Genomic DNA, 20,063 nt, shown 5'->3' with positions numbered 1-20,063 from the left:
CATGTACCAATTTGAAACACTAATCCCCCAGAAGGAATGCACTGGAAGATCATGATTCAAAGCAGAACAAAGAACTTGGAGGGAAAAAAAAAAAAGCTGAATCCTCGTTAGGAAACAGAGCATACAGAGCAGAACAGGCAAAAATGCATATTTCAGAGCTAAAGGAGACAAAAGGGTGGAAAAAAAGAATGAGAATAAATGCAGAATAATACAGGATGTGAATGAAAGGAGTTCTCAAATACAGCTCTGCAAGTCTAAAGAGGCCACTAATTTCTGGAAAATAAAATGCAGTGCCAAAACATCTCCCATGTGGGTATTTAAAACAGTCTGAAAAGTTTACTCACGAGGTAAGAAGGTATTAGACATTTCTGTCTAACAGAAGTAGGGAAAAAGCTCAATATTCTGTGGAAAAGAAGAAAGGATCAAGGCCGTGAAACTATGATTTTAAGACTCATGTAAGGACATGCATGAAAATACTAGGGAACACCTTCTGGCCATTTGGGTTAATAAAGTGGCTTGCGAAACAAAGATGTGTAAGGAAATACACACAGGATGCATCAAAAAGTAACCATTAATACTGAATCCCCAGGTGTTTACAAAGACCTGAATATTAAAGAGTCTAAAGGAGTTCAGCTGCTATGGCTGTGAAGAAATACAACAGTGTGTCCAAAGAAAAACAGAAGAGGAAAATTAACAATACCCACTGCAACACATCTTAAGCACGGTCAAGTCCCTTTCTTCTGACAGACTACAAGGAATCTTAAATACGGCTATACTGGGGAAATGTAACATGCAGTTGGAGGATTTTCAATAAAATCATAGCTTATGTGTTAAGATGGATGAGAATCACACATGGAGGAATAGCTGAAAAGCTGTTAATTTTTTAAAGAAAAAGAAGTTGAATAATATTTGGATTACGAGGAGCCCTGAGCCTAACAATTAGGCTTATTATTGTTGTTATTTCACAACGGTATTTTCAATGTTTCTAACATTAGTGAAAATGGACTAGGAATCTGTGGGAGCTATCACATTACTTTGATCATACAGTGACACGCCTATTATTGAAATCCAAGATCAAATAAAAATACGGAGTGACAAATGAGGTAGGGACAATCATTAAGCAAACAAACAGTTAAAAAGACTCTCAAATCTTATACAGGTACAAGAATAAAATGTGGATTTTCAGATGGAAAATAACAAAGATTAAGAAGACTGGAAAATGCAGTGATTGTTTTGTGAGATGGTAATAAGAGAGAAACTTTATTAGCTAAGTATGCTATGCGGGGTAAACAATAAAGACGACTCAAGGAAGAATAGCATTTCACAAAGGTCTTTTCAGTCCTATAATTAAAACTTAAGCAGACAGGCTCCAAAAACATTATAAGAGAATTCAGTAAGTGAGAGGAAAATTGGATCTCATTCAAACAGGTAGAAAAGAAAAAATGTCAAGATATATACAGCACAAATTTTATGGAAAAAAATGACAAGACAGACAGATCCCTAGTTAGAAAGTTACAGAAAATATGGAGAAAATGCAATCCCAGTCACTGGGGCAGTAAGGGATAAGTGGTAATGAGTTCAGAAAAGAGAGAAGACATTTCTGGAACATTTTTATGAAGGATCCCATGCCCTAAATTACAAGGAGTTATAATTTCTAGATAAACCAAACAGGAAATTTTAATTAGAAAACAGAAAGATAATCCCTCACCTTCAGGAGAGGCAGCAAAATATCCTGAGGAAGATCAAATATAGGAATTTCATATGTTTAATAGCAGGTTGAACACAGACACCATCCCCAGACTCTACAAGAAATGTTAATTCCCATATTAGCGGGCTAATTTACTGCAATTGCATAATGAAGGAAGAAGAATTTTATTGCCAAACGTTGAGAGAAGCTGCATCAACTGATCATCATATAATACTCTTCCATACTTTTACCACATTTTTTGTTCGTGAGGATTGTTAATTAGCATTGTTCAACCACATTAATTAAACGTTATTGTGGGGAAAAAAATCCGGATAACTAACAGCCACAAAGTCTAGAAAAGAGCAGGACAAATTTGTTAGCAGAGCTTAACTCTGAAAATAAATGAGTTGGAGATGTGCATGTCTGCTTTATTTAACAGTTGCAGAGCTTCTATACAAGTGGATAGAGTTACGTTACGAAGATAGGCAACCACCACCCCATCAACAGATTGTTTCAAGTAGGAGATGTCCAGACACAACAACTGGGGGGCACCCCAAAGTGAAGGGCAGGAAAGGCAGGCTATGTCTGTACGGCCACGTAGTTCATACAGTCGTACAATCACAAAGGTTAGAAAAGACCTCCAAAATCATCCAAGTCCAACCATCCACCTCTCACAAATATTTCCCATTAAACAATGTCCCTCAGTACATCATCTAAACACTTCCTGAACATCTCCAGGGACAGTGACTCCACCACCTCCCAGGGCAGCCCATTCCAGCACCTGATCACTCTCTCAGAGAAGTTTTTCCTAACCTCACCTGAGGCCATTCCCAGTAGTCCTATCACTAGTTATACAGGAGAGGACCTCCACCTCATCACAACCTCCCTTCAGGCAGCTGCAGAGAGTGATAAGGTCTCCCCTGAGCCTCCTCCACTCTGAACAATCCGTTTCCTCAGCTGCTTCCCACAAGATTTGTGCTTCAGACCCCTCACCAGCTTTGTCACCCTTCTCTGAACATGCTCAGGGCCATTCTTGTAGTGAGGGGCCCAAAACTGAACACAGCACTGGAACTGCAGCGTCACCAGCGCTAAGAGTACAGAGGGACGATCACCTCCGGCTGCTATCAGAAAAGATAGCCTGGGGGATAAGAGAGCTTTGAGCAATATGCATAAACACATCACAGATGGTACCTGTCTCCAACTACAATTCAACATATTTTATCCAATAATACTGCTGGAGATACCACCAGACAAAATCATCTTTTACATATGTCACTGTGCCAGGTCCAAGTTCTTATTGGAAGTAACCAGAAGAATAACAACTGTGATGGATGATAATATCCTATTAGACTCGCTTGTTTGATTTCAGAATGATCCCTTTAAGGACATTCAAGAGGTGATGAAAGAAAAATACTGAACTTTTTATGGTAGCAGTTAGACTCTATATTTGCTAATGCATAGGCAAGTCAACTTCTCAATCTTCTCCCCATCACTGAAAAACAGCGCAATAAAATATGAGGTCTTCTCATGATGAGTAAAAACTTACTATCAGTTCAGATTTCTAGAAAAGAAGTTGGACAAAGAAAAAAACTGACCAGCTAGTTAATGAGACGTACTGAGTATTATCAGATAGGGAAAAATAGTAACAAACATTCTCTGTCTTTCCTTTTAAATATGGCCATACTGACAGTTGATGGGGTTCTCACTTCCTAAGGACTATTGAAAATCACCACAATTGCCTTGGCATGGCAGGAATAATTTATACCTCGTACAATTGCTGTGCAAGTTTGCTTTTGCAGTTACCTACATAGAAAGAAAAAACGTACTTCTTTCTCAAACAGTAAAGGTTAGAACTGTACAAACAAGAAAGAGACATCTTAAGAGTCTTCTTTCTGCTAAGGGGAGGGCTTGCCATTTTTAAGTTGTACTGAACCTTAAACAAAGGAAAAACTGGCAGGTGATCACATGCTAGATATAGAGTACAAATTCTGTTATGAATAACGTTGGATAAGGGTTTTGTAAGACCCGCTCCAGTCTTCTAGGGTAATTCACAATACTAACAAAGAACAGAGAAGCATGGCTGAAGTCAGTTAAAGCTTACTGCTTACAAATGTGCCATACAGTAGCAGCATGGACTACAGAAGTGGCAAGAAGGATGAAGGCGGTCAAGAAATGTTACACACCTGTCATCAACAACACTTTTCTTACTTTGAAAGTCATAGGCATCATATACTTGACTAGAACAACAGAGGAATTTTTGTGTTGGCAGACAAGGTGGTACCAGATGTTTGGAAGAGGTGAAGCAGCAACTATGCACAGACTGGATAGAGATTAGAAGAGGTCTGATTTTCTATAATCTCAGAGCCTGTGCAGGATGCTAAGATACAACTGCGCACCCAGGAAACATTTGCTTTGGCTTTGTAAGTAAATAAATCTAAGATATGATATTGTGTTCTTATTATCTTTGTATCTCTGCTCAAAAGCATATTCTGCAAGAGCACTACATACAGTAAATAAAACAGCCTTAGATGAATTATTCATTGTGCATCTGTATCTACTCATTATTCTTCTAAAAGGAAAATAACTTGCTTCCAGGATCCAAAAATTGTCTGTCTGCTCAGAAGTTGTGACAATATTATTTTTGCTTTCCCCTTCAAAACACAAGAAAGATTGTGTATCAATTTGAAGCACAGGCTGAAGCCATCTCCAGAACAGAGTGTGACATCTTTGTTTTTATACTCTAACCCAGAACTAAAACCACAGACAAATGTGCTCAGCTACAGAGGGCAGGTTACCTGATACACAAGAAAGGAAGAAAACTGAAGTCCAAGAAAACTAGCACAAAAAAATTTAGCTCCTCCATCCTTCAGACCTCACCCATACAAGTACACCTACAGAACAAGCAGCAGTTCACTCCTAGAAGGCTTTGTCCCCAGGCAGACCCCAAGACTTCGTGGACTAAGCCCTCCTGCTCCCACTCTGATGCCAAGAAACACCTCCCTCAGTAAGAACAGACAGACACAAGGGGGGCACCAGCTAGCCAAGCTTTCTGATGACTGTGCAGTAAGGATTTCTTTTTCTTCTTTTACTTAGATCTATTTGTGACGGACATGATTCTAGGCACATACCTTCCTTCAGTCGGTGCGTTTCGCCTTCTACAGTGATCTGGACGCAATAAACCTCACGGGTTTGTATGCCACCTCCACAAAGCACTGCATGTTTGTGATGTTGAGGGCTCTGCTGGTCAAAGAGAGACACTTGGCAAGCTTTCCATTCAGAAGTTCTCCAGGAAAACCTTTGGGAAAAAGAGAGACCACATAAAACAAGAATAATATTAGAAAAACTACAGGTGAGGAGGTGCTAGTTTACTACTTGACAAAATACAATTGGTTTAGGATTTATGGCAGCAGTCCCCTGTCCAAAACAGGTAATGTTTTGGAACATTCTGAAAGTTAAATATACGAAGGTTAAGTATTTGATATTAGCCGGTAGTACTCATGTAAACTTTTCACATAGCACTGATCTCTGAAGTGTTCACAAACACTAAATCATCCTGACAACACCTCTGAGCAGGATGCAAAAAAGGAACAAAGATTAAGAGGTTCGATTAAGTGTGAAAATGAGTTTTCAAACATGTAGCTCCAACCACTACAGCACCCTTCTCAACCAAGAGCTGAGCACGTCATTCTAAAATGCACTTAACAGGTAAAGCCCTACATACATCAATGAAGCTCCAAGCACCAAGCAGCTTTTCTATAGGTGACAGCTTTGCAAAGGCCTAGGGTACTATCAATTTCTCCAAAGGGCTGCCTATGGTAACTCAGTTCTATTGCTCTTCTTTTCAGAAGTCGTGATATGCAGCAAAGTCTGTTTTCATTCTGTATTCAGTTCATATTCAGTTCACACCTAAAAAGTATAAATGGTTTTCAAGAAAGGATAACATTCTTGGGCACAGGTATGCGAATGCTGTACTGACAATCAGCATTACTAATTATCAGCCTAAATGCCAAGAAGAACTTATTAAAATCACAGGGGAAGTAGCATTGGAGACAACAGAAAGCAAGAATTATTTCTCATCATGTCCAAAAACACAGAGCGCTTTTCTAACACAGCAACTTTCATAGAGGAAACTCATTTTAATTAACAGGTGACAGTATTGGTGTGGTAAGGTAAGTAAGAGCTCCAAGTTTTCCTTCCACTTTCTGAATCCTAGCCAGTATTGTTCCTGTAGTCAAACTGTTTACACTTCCACCACTTCATTCCTTTGCCCCTCTATATCTCATAGTTCACTTATTCCACACAAACTTCACTGTCCCAAAATACGTAAAATAATTTCCTTCTTTTAGCTTCAAGCCAAATTCTCTGTCCTCCTATGGCAGATCTACAGTTGTTAAAAGCTCTGTGCATTTGCCTGCTAACTGATCACTGCCAGCTCAGCACAACGGGGTGTCTCTGTTCCATCTTGTAGCCCTTGTATTCTGCACTGCAAATATCCTTTCCCTGACTACAGCTATGGCAAGGACAGGTGCATCTCAAAACTACATGAAAAATAATGACATTATTTTGCCTGAGCGCATAGCAATGTTCTCACAACATGCTGCATTGCAAATTTGGGCATAAGAATGACTTTTAGCCCCAGAGCACTTACAAATTCTGTAAGATACTAATGGAAAACGTTTGTGAACACTGCCACTCACTTTCAATTTACAGGTACTTTTCAGATGAGCTGTCAGGCTCCCTTAATTAACATACAGTATTGTGTGCAAATTTGGATACGTTCACAGGGTTTACTGCCAGCAGGGAAAACAATACAGAGCATCCTTTTCAGACAACCAATACGAAATAACTGAACTCTTGCAACATATAAAGCACAGCCATGGATTTTTGTTATAGTGCTCCTCTTGTGGAATTCCTGATTGCATTTTTTGGGGCATGCAGTGTTAAATGCATGTTCTTCATTGAGAGCTGGGTAAAGAAAAACTCCTCCACCACAGCACCTCAGGACACTGCGCTGCTCAGGTCTGTATTTCACAACCAGAAGCCTAAATATAGAACACACGCATCTTCCCTCAGCTATGGCAATACTTGTTACAGGGTAGTGTTTCTTAAAATAATAATTGACTAAAGAAGTGCTCATTATCAATATGTGGGCTTAGGGAGTCAGCTGTGAATTCTGGATCTTACAGACTCATTTCCAAAGGTGCGAGCACCTGCTTCTCCTATTCAGCACAAGCTGTGGGACTTAACACCTACAAAAATTAGGCCATCAATGATTAAAATTATGCAAAATAGCTAAATCTGAGCTCAGAGATAATTAAACCTCATCTGCTTCCGAATCTAAAAAAAAATCCCTGTAGATATCTACACAGAGTAACCAAATCTCTGCTGCACTGCAGAGCAGTATTTAATGAGCAGCCGTCAGGTGCAACTGCCAGCACCGGTTCTTCTGTGAGCAGCTTAAAGCCTAAATCCTTATCAGCCCATCTTGCTTTCTCCCAGCTGGGCATGCCCTCAGCTGCCTAGAGCTTACTGGTAACAAATCCTGACCCCAAGCATTAGCTGTTTAAAAGGTACACGTTTTCACAGCCATTACCAAGTCAACTACACTAGAAACATATCTGACATATTGTTATCCCACTGAGTGCAAAACCTGTCTCTACAGAAGGAAGCAGCACACTTGGACAGCTTCTGGTGGACTCTTTGCCAGGTTTTATGCAGCTGACACTCAGTATCAATTTGCCCACCTATGAGCTGTACTGGAGATGAGGAGAATTTGCATTGCTTAAAAGAAAAAAAACGACTGCATAATCTCCATTTAAATTTAATCAGAAGCTTGTTAATAGCAATTAATAGCAATTGACAAAGAGCAGAGATTACTGAGGTTTCTTGCAGGGAAACACTTGAGCATCTCTTTTTGAACCTTAACCTCTGGGCAGTACTTGCAGGTTACCAGCAATACCCACAGTGGTTTTACCACGTGACTGTGATTTCTCCAAACTCAATGAAGATGACACCCAAGCCCACAGTTACACTGTCAGATGCACTGCATCAGAACTAAGCTCAGGGGATAACACCATTCCACCACTTCGTTCGCTGTCTCTATATTAAAGAGCACAATAAACCACAAAGTGAAAGGGATGCATTTGAATCATCAAGGCAGGTCAGCCTCAGTGCATTTGTGTCATCCCTATGCCAAAACATGTGGGTGGTGACAATTTCAGAAGGCCAACAGATTGAACGTTTTAACTCCTTTCAACATCTAGTTAGATGATTTGATGAAAACCCAGTATAACTATAGTCCTAGCTGTGACCCTAGGCCTCTTAGAACGGCTAATAACAAAGATTAGTATTTGTTTTTGACTTCCCAATAGGCTTGCTCCATTTTTATTTATTTATTTATTCACAACACTGTTTGAGCTACAGGAGGTCTGATTACTTCCAAAGACTGACAGTCACCACTGCCAGTGGTTGGAGTGGTAGGTAGAGAACACCTAAAACGGGAACCTCCAGAATCCCCACACGGTGATGTCAGTTTGCTTAAGAAAACGGGCAAGCAGGAGCTGCTGGAAACAATAAATTTGTTGTTTGGGGTATCAAGGAAGAGACTGGGCTGATAAAGTCAAGATTTTCACATCATAAGCAGTGCTTGCGAGCCAGTCAGCTGGGGAAGCAGAAGAGCGGGTTCGTTGTGTGTCTGCTATGATCAAAGCTAAGTGAGCTCTCACACTGCCAACAGCCAGCATCAGCCCCAGGAGAAATGTCCAACCTGGGGCTGGAGAACTACAGCTGCAACACAGCTTGTTCCTGATCAGAGGGGAGGCAACCAGGCTGTCCAGCCAAACCAAGGGCATCTCGGGGTGCCAGAGACCAGCGAAGTTCAAAGGACTGGAGACTGGTGCTGCCTCCACTCCCAACGTGCAATCCCAGCAGCATACCAGCGGAGTTCTGAGAGCTTCCTTTCACATCTTTCCCACTTCACACTAATACCTTACCTTTAATTAAGGCACATAATGAGCCCTACAAAGTGATACCATCACACCCGTATCTCAGCAGTAATCTCAAGCCTTTTGTAAAAATCAGGTCTTAAAATTTTCCCATTTTCCATCACTTAAGTTCTGAAAAGCTTTGAATTTCCAACAAAAAGAGAGGGTTTTTTTTTTCTGAATCCCTGTCTTGTAACATAGCAACCACAACCAAAACGAAAGATTGAAAGACATAATAATTCTGGAAAATCTATCTATTCCCACTGAACGTGTAAGCTACACATCAAGGATACCAGTGATATAAAACATTGTTTTAAAACTGATGACTCAGTGACAGCTATGTAACAAACAATTGCTCAATGTCTTCTCGATTTATAGTAACCTCTTGGTCTCGCAGTCTGTAGGACTTATCCTCTTAGTGCTGAAATGAGTTTTATACCTATAGGTGCCTGTTCTCTTTAATTGAACTACCCCAAATTTATATGGCAATAAAGGAGGTAGGATCACCTCTTATGTGTTTAAGCTTTCTAAACCCTTAATCTAATCCTTTCAGGATAAATAACCAAAAGTAAAACAAAGTACAAAGCTCAGGAGTCCTACCTGCACTTAAAATGCTTTATTTTCTTGTATTTAAACTATTGATTAAAGGGATTATAGTAAACTTCAGCCTTAAAATTAAAAGGCCTTCCCAGTAAAAGTCTTACATAGGGACATGCTCTTTCTGGCCAATGTTCTCACCCACTGTCTTTGGCTTGCCTGGAGCATGACTTGGAAAATCCTTACCAAAATTTAAAGAAAAGGATACTTCAGTATCTTGGTCACCAATTCTCAAACACTGAAACCAAACCACCAGCTGTAAATTGTAATATGGACAGACAATACCCTATGCCAGCACTGATGCTTGAATAGCAGATTTTAAAATGATTGATTTCTCTTCGTTAGCATAAAACTGTGGGTGCCAGAGCCTTACAACTGGTATACCCACAGCATGCACCACAATGTTGCAGCTTCTCATTCCTGCTTGTTTCTGAAGTACTGAATGGTCAAATCAAAGTCTACTAACCAGAGAGCAATCATAAAACTCTCCTTAATGGCGCTTAGTGAAAGAAGGTCAATCTATCACCTACATTTTGAGATACTACATCCCTAAAAATAAATATTAACTAAATACCAGAGATTTTCTTGCCATGTTTTCTGGCTAAGTGCTTCTATTAACCTGTAAGTCTCATGTTATTGTTCCAGGCCAGCTCATTAGACAGTTTATCCTAGTTCATGCAGATACTTTAAAGGTTACCTGAAGGACTGAAGATGTGGAGGTATGGCAGAATGAACAATGTTTATGAGTACATATTCTCATGAAAACCATGACATAGCAGCAATACACTGAAAGAACAACAAGTTTCCTCCTGTATCACGGGTGGCACCACAAGAAAGTTATCAGCGTTATGCAGATCCTCACATTTTGGGCTCTCCTGGCTTTACATCAAGCCCTTACAGTCGTTTGCACTTTAATACAGTGCAGTATCAAAAAACACAACTGCTGAGAAACAAGGGGCAGACACGTTCTGCTCAATCCCTGATCTGCTACCAGCTGGCATACCCCAATCAGGTGTTACCTGCACCCACGCTCCTATACAAAATCAGTGAGACAATGTGTTAATCTATTGTCTTTGAAATTGGTGTGCATCTGGGCAGGAGCAAAAATCACTCTTCAAGAGCCTTTTCATAGGATGTAATCAAGCAACAGAATTTTTTTATACACTTCCTCTCCTTCGCTAGCAGGGTGCATTAAAATGTTCAGCATTTGATTTGAATGGATTCAACAATATAGTGACACTTTCACAGGTTACACCTTCCTCAGAAACGTCTCTTGCAAAGGCTTTATCAAAGGTTTTGGCAGTACCTGGCAAAGCACCAGAAATTCACAACTCGATCAGTGATTAGACCTCCTAATAAACAGAGTTATTCGCAGGGAGACCTGTCTACATGTGTATAAAATCTTAATCTTGAAGCATTTTACAGTCAATCTCAGAATGCAAAATTAAGCTATACTTTATTTTCTTTGCAAAGCAAACAATTTCCTCTCTAGGCTAGCCTGGCCAAGCGCTATGGCACAGATTTGCACACCAGAAAGGTGAGTTCTTCACCTTCTGTCAGAACAAAGAGTGCCATCAACCAAGCAAGAACTTGGGGACTACAAAGCTTCCCAGTTTAAAAATGGAATCTGAGACTTGCTCTTTACCAAGCTGCTATCTCTGAACAGTTCCCATTTTCCTTATGGAGGACTGGGATTTTTCATGGGGAGATGAAGAGGAATCATTAAATCTTATGTAAAATTCATGACTGCAAGCCCAGTAAGAATACAGCCATGGAGACCTGCCCAGCCTCTGTGCAGTTGAGGAAATTCTCCAAACCAGCAACCAGTAGGAAAAGCACATTCAGAGAACAAGGATATCTGCTTTCAGTTTTTAAAATACAAAAATATAAGCTGTAGTGAGTATAACTGCAATTTATTTCTATATGCAAGTGTAATCATTATAATAGCAATAACGATAATGGAAACAATTAACAGAACGTTAGCAGTAAATAAGGCGAACCATCGTTAACAATGATCAAATCAATGATCTCTCAAACACAGATAGAAAGTTTATGTGCAACTCTCCCCATACACACACAGAAACACAGAGCAAGGAAGCATAAGACCATCCCAGAAGTTGAGAAAACATGGGTTAAAGCTCAGGTACCTGGGGCAGGGCTTCAGCAGCTCTCTCCCTCCTGTGCTGCAGGCTTCCTTCTCCTCCAGCTCTGGACAGAGCTTCCCACTTCCCATGGCCACGCTCCGCACACTACGGTGCCGGCTCCGAAAGCCTGGGGCGAGATCTCCCCAGCTGCAGGTCTGTGAGCAGGAGCTCCACGCCGACCACTCGGACGTTTCGCAGTCTTTAGCAATGACACAGGTCTTGGAGGTCAAAGGGACGGCATCTTGCACACAAAGGCTGAGATAAGAACAAAGCAAAAAAAAACTGAGTAGGTTATCCTTACAAGATCTCAACATTTTTTCAGCCCAAACCCCCAGTTATTTTACCTAAGTTACCATATGACAAGAAGATGGTTTCAAACTAAAAGAAGGGAGATTGAGAGCGCGTATAAGGAAAAGGTTTTTTATGATAAAGGATAGTGAAGCAGTGCAATAGGTTGACCAGAGATGTTGTGGATGACACCCTGGAGACATTCCTAGTCAGACTGGATTGGTCTCTGAGCATGTGGTCAAGCTGCAGACATCCACATTGAGCAAGTAGGACTAGATGAACTTTAAAGGTCCCTTCCAACTCAAACAGTCCTATGATGCTAAGAAATCATAGTCACTTGAGGGTGAAACAGAAGACTTGCATCAACACAATAAATATAAGAGGAGCTGCAAGGCACACACTGCGTTGCCAGAGAGTTGCGGGTGCAAATGTTGAGCCACTTGTAAATAATACACCTAATTTATTTCAACTTGGAGAAGGTGTGAACCATGCTGTGCTTTTAGATTTCACACTTTAACAGGGACTGAGAAGAAAAGGCAAGCCCAGGAAAAGAGCTGTCATTTGTGCACGCCTCCACCAGCTTCCAAACACCACTTACTGGCCAGCATCCGTCCATCCCAGTGTCAGCACATCCTGCTGAGCAACTCTGCTCTTCTATGAAAATAATTAGTCTCTCGTTAATATGAAATATTTCTGTTCTGTGAGGCTGTAACCAAGCAAATGCTATTAAACAAGGTCAGAGGGTTTTCAAACCTGACAAAGCACAGGAGACTCCAGCACGCTGCAACTGTGCCTGTGTTTTTGCACTCAGTTACATTACTTATCCGTCATTAGGACATAATCTTCATTCATTTTCTAACACATCACAAAAGGATCAATGCAATGGAAAAATAAAAGGAGAGCTGACAACTGTAGATGTCCGAGACTGCTCTGTCCTGCCTGACCACACAGAGCGCAGCTGCTTCTATTCCACTTCACAGCAGCTAGAGATTATCCACCAGGTCGCAAGGACAGGAGGGAAATCTCTGCTGTGTCTGAGACCTCACATAACTGACGTCTACAGATTTGGAAAGGACATACCAAAAAATGACAGACTTACATACGAGCAAAGACATCACTGCAGCATCACAAACAATGGATCAGATAGGTGGAAAAAAAGGAGGGGAAAAAGCGATGAAACCCAGCAAGAAAGTCACCAGAAAAAAAAAAAAGAACTAAGAATTTCTAATTTCTGCCTAGTGTTATAAGCATGATGCAAACCACTCTCCAAAATTAAGAGCACACGTGAACTCAGTGTGAACTCTCTTTAAATTCGTCTTCTCCAGCCTCCAGTTGCTCACAGTCAGGCTTTTACCAACTCTAAGGAGCAAATACATGTGCACTTAAAAGGTGTGAAATCTAGAGCTGCTGCCAAGGAACCAGTTATTACCTCACTTAATATTACTTATAACACAGTTTGACTAAGCTAACTTTCTCTACAGAAAATACTCTGGGCAATCATTTCAGGATTGCACAGCAATCTCATAGGGGGAGCGGAGAAGATAACGGGCATCCATTCGCTTCTCTTCCAATTTAGCAATTGGTCCATTTTTCACAAAAGTCAATAGGAATATTGCCACTTCTACGTGATCAGGCTTGACTAGCTTGACTACATCCTGAATAACTAGCATAATACAGCATTTAGTGACTTAAATGTACACTTTTTTTGTTTGAAATATAACGCTTTTTGTCTCAGTTTCATCATATACAACAACAGTCTCACAGGTGCCAGCAGGATGAATCTGCTGAGGTTTAACAGCTGTATGAAACAGGAGCAGCCTTTGATGCAGCCAAAAGATGATTCTCATTTATATCCAGAACAGATTTCTCACGCTTCTACTACACGCCAAACACAACTGATGCAAAGCTGTACCTGGTGCAAAACATCAATACTACTGAATGGAGGACAGAAAAGAAATAATCATTGTATCTGAACTTGTGCTGGGCCAGTGATTTGGAGTGTTGGCTGGAACATTAGGTTAGAGAGAGTCACACCAACTGTACCCTTATTTCCCTCTCAGTACTTTTTGAACACAGTTATCAGGTGAGCCATCAGTGCCACAACGGCGACAGGAAAAAAGAATTCCTGCTTTTAAGTAGATAAAATACAGGCAAATAGAAGTCATTGTCCTAAGTTATTATACTAGAAAAATAGAGCCTAGCTAAGGACACAGCAGGGAGGGCAAGTGAATTCACACTCTAAAGAGTAATTGAAATTTTGCATTTGGATACCAGTAGGAAAATCCAAATCCGTTTTTGGGGTAGCACCACTGTAAACGAGATATTTAAGTCTGGGTTGATCTTTGCTGAAAAACCAAAGAAAATGAAGCCTTTAATAATCTGCTTCAGGGTTTTCTTCAAAATTAGCATTACTAGTTGCTGGTATTGCTATCCCCAATTTCTTAGCAAGGCAATAGCTACCACATCTGTCCAATGGATTCAAGCAGATGTTGGCACGTAGGCTGAAAAAGACATCTCTGCCCAGCAATCATCCTTGCTATTTGCAAGGCTTTCTGGTATGTGAAGACTGAACAGCTCATCCTTTCCTGAAAATCCCTCCACTGCTCCTGCTATGAACAGCTAATAAGAGATCTTTGTTGACCTTCAGGTGAACAAGATGTGGAGCTGGCAATTTCCTCCCTTCTGCTGGGGAAGATGTTTTTGAGAGAGAATTGCACACAACTCCCTACCAGAAAGTGAATCTAATTAACTCGTTCCCACTCATTCAGAGCCTCACAGCCAAATTAAATGTGACACCAAGCAACACAAATGCAAACGTAAAAACACACTCTGTTCTTCTGCATGAAATGCAGACACATCCTTTCATGTCACCGACGTACTCAGAACAATCTGATACGGAGGACACTCAGATGTGTGACATCCGTTGATCTCAGCCCGCAAACCTCAGTATCCAAACTAGCAGGGAGGATGAGGATGGGAGATGCTTCGTGAGCCCAGTTTTTAAACTAACTGTCCACAGATTCGTGCATTCAGGTTAGACCTTCCTTCTGGGAGTAGATCTGGTAACATTACAACGTGCTTACACACTGATGCTTTCTGTGTTACAGGGCTGGAATTGCTTTGCAATGTATATTAAAAACATTACTCTGGTTGAATGGCTAAAAGCAGTCACCATTCGGTTGTTTAGTGTGCTTGTAGCAAAAGCAAAGGCAATGAGATTATTCTTTTTAAATACTCCAAGAATGGAGAAATGTCCTCCATTCTTCCCATTAGCTCAGGGATTCATTTCCAAGCCTGAGCACCAAGGCTCGATCCCTATATGTGCTGGGAAGGATGGGAATGCACACCTCCTCCTTCGGGAAAGTCACAGCCATCACATGTAGGCGTATTACGGCGCAGCATTTCCTCCTCTCAGCTGTAAAATGTTATACTCATCTACAGAACACAATCTGCAGAAAGTACAAATAATTTTTCCAAGAAATCTACAGCAGCACAGTGGTTAAGTGCAATCCACTACGAAATGGATCGTGTAAATTCAAATTACAGAGGCAAACAAAAGAATTGGGTACTGCTCAACTACATGCTTGATGGACGCTTTATTCCTTGGCTGAATTAAACCTGAGTTTTCACTTACAAAGGCAAAGTAAACAGAATCTCAATCCAATTCTCTTCTATCATCATCACCTTATACGCTGCACGAAGAGTTTAAGAAATACATACCTGAAAAAGACATCTAATCCAGATAATAGCAAAAATAAATAAATAAAAGGAAGAAAGAAAAGACCTGCTTGCTCTCAGCTTTAACTTCTTACGCTTACTGGGTACACTAAATCTACTTAGTAAGCACATCCATCAAGTCAGAAAAAAACCAAGACAAATGTATTTAGGGTTTCAACGCATAGTTACAGGTACTCATTTATCTAAATGCAATCTAGCTTCTAACCCAAACGTGGGGAACAAAAATAAGAGTTCCTCTGTGTCACCACTCAGGAGGTTTTCACAACTATGACAAGACAGAAACCAAAACCAGCAGAAGTTTAAAGTGCACATCTCCTGTAACTTCTTCTGAGGTTTTCTTAAAGAAATGGGAGTGTTTATGTTTGACTTTATTACAGGATATGAGATTGAAAGCTAACTTTTTTTTTAACCTGCAAAACAATGAAAAAAGGCTTTTTGAAATAAAGCATAATCACAGAATCACAGGGGCTGGAAAGGACCTCCAGAGCTCATAAACTCCAGCCCCCCTGCAAAGCAGGCTCCCTACAGCAGGCAAATCATATCTTTTAAACCATTTCATTTTGACCTTATTCCTGAGCATTTGCTCTTCTCATTAATCGCAAACTTATTAATGCAGAAGCCAAAATGAATTTTCTGCCAGTAACCTCGCACCCCTAAGATGGGAATGCATTCAATCATTTAGGCTTTAAAAACTAACTTGCACCCATCCCATTAAAATCCTCACCGCCATTCCAGTGCAGCCCCTCCATCCGCATCCACAAGAACACACATCAGCACAGTTGGCTGACACACAGCTCTGCGATTAGAAACCAGTCAGTTTACCAACTTTGAAAACAAATGAAGCAACAGACACCACTTGTGAACATCACAGAGCCATCTCTGCTGCCGCTGCATTATAGATTTGGAAAGGGGCTGACCATACGTTTGCTCTTTGATGGGTAACGGTGTTCAAGTGACCACATATGTCATATGCCATTCTTCTTAGTTAGTGGCAGAAGGAATGAGTGGCAGTGATAAAATCCCAGCACGGCAGCATAATTAAGCAGCTTAGAGACCTGGTGAAGCATGTCTAGGGATATTTCTCTCTTCCCTTAGTACCCCAGAAATTTAATTTGTAACTCTCATTGGGACTTACTCAACAGTGTTATTCTAAATAGGAAATCTCAGCCAGGAAAATGAAAAAGCACAAATAAAGCAATTCTTCCCAGTTCTACAGCAGACATTTGGCTGTCTGCCAAGCCCTGCTTCAGGGTTATGCAAATGCATTTACTCTTCTTTAGCAGTAGCCAAAATATCATCACTCTTGCGAAGCGACATCTGCAAGATCGGGTCCATTCTTCAGGAGAATGGCAGCAAATACGCTGCACAATGAAACTAGGAAGGCATTAACACGGTTGTTTTAAGGGAGCTGTTGTTAGGGGTGTTTGGTATCAGTGACACTCAAGCCCTGGAATTAAACACAGACTGGATTTTATGCCAGATTTTAGGTTTAGGTATCAGGCTTCCAAATTCAAGCTACACTGTTACAGTTAATAACTAATTATTTTTGAAAGAGAACTACACAAACTATGGATGCTCCTCCTGCACACAGGCTTAGTAAGAGTAAGGCACAGGCTACCCTCATTTCTGCAGTAAACCTGAGACACGGACTGAGCAAAAAAACTCTGCTTGGAGGCAGCTAATGGAACTACATGTTCCCCAACAAGGGGCTAGATCTCCTGAAAAGAAGAAACAAAGAAAAACAAAAGAACCCCCAAAAAATCAGAAAGGATGAGGGAAGAAGACAGCTTGATCCCAGGTAGAAACAATAAAACTAAACCATCTGTGACCTCCTGCGCTGTCATCCAGATATTCAACGGATTACACAGCAGTGAAGCAAAGAGCACAGTATTGACAGTGGCTTCCAATCTCCATTCCTACAGCAAAAGTGCCAGTGAGAGCGTAAGGGAAGAGGAAGCTTAGAACAAGCCAGGATTCCCCTCCCAGAGCCTCTGACAAAGAATGAGATATAATGGCCAGAATAGCAGCTACCACGTGGCAGCATACATAAACCTGCTGCAGGTCCCACAGTGACATAAATCACAAGTAACTCCATTAAAGTCAAGCAGCTACATGAGTATAAAATCTGTGTATTCAGAATCAGCATACATTTAGAGACAAGTAATGAAGTCAAGATCTTACAAACTGCTACAGCAGTTCACAAACCTTGATGTTTTTCCAAGCGATAAAAAATATTTACTTTGCTACAGATGTAATAGGAAAAGGTAAGAAAATGGCTAGAATGTTTATTTTCGCCTCGGTACATGTGCAAAATCACTACTGACATTAAGAGGGGGAGAGTATCGGACAGAGAATAACTCCTTATCTCTCCAATTTGAACTTGTGCAGGCACCAGGAGCTACAGATACCGATAACAGCTGATTTCTGCAAAATTCAGGAGCAGGATTTTTAACAGAGTCACAGAGTAATTGAGGTGAGAAGGGACCTCTGGAGGACCACCTGCCTTGGTTTGCTGGCAATGCCCTTCCTAATGCACCCCAGGATACCACTGACCCACTTGGACACAAGGGCGCACTGCTGGTTCATGGGCAACACGGTGTCCATCAGGTCTTCTCCCTGATCCTTCTCCCCAGAGCTGCCTCCCAGCAGGTCAACCCCAAGTCCAGACCAGTGCCTGAGGTTATTCCTCCCCATGCAGAACCCTGCACTTGTCCTTGTTGAATTCAAGACATTCCTTCCTCTCCTCCTTCACAGAGGTCGTTGATTTTTCAACAACTCCTAATAATGGTGAAAAAATGGACAGGTGAAGTTCTTCAAAAAATCTGGTTTCTGACTTTCTCAGAACTTAATCAATTCCTCAGTAATCTATAGCTCCTGGCACCCACTCAGATTCAATCTGAAGTCAAATGGCAGAGCTCAGATTGTTTGAATTTAAATGCAAGAAATGGGGAGAATAAATCTTTCCATTATTTGCTGTACATTATTGTAACCTTCACATCTGAATTACAGAAAAGAGACCTGCATAGGCCAAGAGAAATTGTTAAATAAAGCACGTGAGGATGGAAATCAACAACTGCTGTCAAAGAAATAAATGCAAGTCACAGATCTTATACTGGCATCAGAAACATCGCAAACATGAAGGCTCCTCACAAGCCAGAGTCAACCACAGCTTTGCTCATGGATCTATCTGGCGAAGAGATATCTTCCAGTAAACTCACAGGGCCAAACTTGTTAGGCTTAAACTTCTTGTTTTATTCAGTGTTGATCTATAGGAATGAAGGAGTTGAAGTTAAGCTTCTCCAGCCAAATACATGCAGTAGGTGATTGAGAGTGGAACCCTTCCATGCTCAGCAGCGTGTTCAGTATGTGTGTATGTGATACACACATACCTCCACATCCATGAGGTTTCCGTAAAATAAAACCAGAAGAGAAATACTAAAAGCATAAAATGAATTAAACAGCCACAAACTGTACAAGTATGCAAAACTTTCAGCAGATGCTAGCTTCACCAGCAGGGAATTAAATCAAAAAGCAGCCTGTAAAGAAAACGCATAAAAATTTGCATTTAAAACTCAAGAAGGTGAGCGAGTGAGGCTCTGCAAAGTGGCAACTCGTTCAAGAAAGGAAACAACAGGGGAGATGTGGAAGCGCCCTTACCTCAGCACGGCGTGCCTGCCGTCACTCCGCACGCAGCTGACTGCCCTGGTCTGGTACCCCACCTGCCCCGTGTGCGGATGGTGCTGAGCCTTGTGGCCTTCCAACCATGATGTGCTAAGCTCTCCAGAGTCCTCCCCCAAATCCAATGATGCGTCCTCGCGGTGGGGCAGCCTGCACTCGCCCCAAGGCCCCACTTTGAGGCTGTACGTGTGCTCCTCCTCGCCCAGGGGACAGGCGGCAGCAGCACAGGTCTGTGATTCCGTCAGGTTGGGGCATGGGGCACCCCCATAGAGAGGAGGAGCGATGACAGCACGGGTCCGGTGCCGCAAGCTATTGGTGCAGCCCCCACTGCATGGGGACCAGGGGGAGAAGTCTGTGACAACGCAGTCCCGCGGGCACGGCACCAGGCAGGCCTGCTCGAGGGGCGGCTGCGGTGCCAGGTGCTCACAGATCTCAGCGGCCACAACACTCCTGTCCAGCTTCTGAAGGCAGCGGGCGCTGCGGCGTTGCAGGCCATGCTGCGCCATTACGCAGGGCCCAGCCTCACCGCCGGGCTCGCAGGATCCCCATCCCGAAACGTCCCACTCGAACAGCTCCAGGTGCCAGTCGCAGACCTTAAAGCACCGCCGCTGGCTTTCGGGCTTCTCCTGCTGGTCGCAGTTGGCGTGGTGGGACGTCCAGCCCTCAGTGTGGGTGCACCAGACAGCCCGGCTTCGCGTGCCCCCTGAACCGCAGTCACCCACGCATCGGCCCCAGTGACCTGCAAAAGAGGGAGGGTTGAACCACCCTAACACCTAACAGTGGCAAAACCACGCCCCAGCATCCATTAAACAGTGAATAACTATCAGCTCATCTCTAAAACCACTTGGAGCTAAATGGTCCTTAAGGTCCCCTCCAATCCAAGCCATTCTATGAGATGTCTCCAAAGGCCCACATGGCACTCCTCTTCCCCATGTATCCACACGGGTT

General features: G+C 41.9%; 1 protein-coding gene across 13 annotated transcripts in view; it reads right to left on the bottom strand.

The window, feature by feature from the left end:
- Positions 1-20,063, bottom strand: part of THSD7B (thrombospondin type 1 domain containing 7B) — a 481,009-nt gene that overhangs the window by 175,272 nt on the left and 285,674 nt on the right. For all 13 annotated transcript variants that reach the window (XM_046944128.1, XM_046944125.1, XM_046944127.1 and 10 more), the window contains 3 exons: positions 19,095-19,854; positions 11,415-11,666; positions 4,816-4,982 (listed from right to left, as the gene is read on the bottom strand). In XM_046944128.1, the coding sequence (XP_046800084.1) occupies positions 4,816-4,982; positions 11,415-11,666; positions 19,095-19,854 (1,179 nt within the window). The remainder of the gene's footprint in view (positions 1-4,815; positions 4,983-11,414; positions 11,667-19,094; positions 19,855-20,063) is intronic.

Source organism: Gallus gallus, chromosome 7 (genome assembly GCF_016699485.2).
Source record: "Gallus gallus isolate bGalGal1 chromosome 7, bGalGal1.mat.broiler.GRCg7b, whole genome shotgun sequence".
Classification (NCBI taxonomy): domain Eukaryota; kingdom Metazoa; phylum Chordata; class Aves; order Galliformes; family Phasianidae; genus Gallus; species Gallus gallus.
Note: the sequence above shows the minus strand (reverse complement) of the source record. Positions and strands in the feature narration are given on the sequence as shown.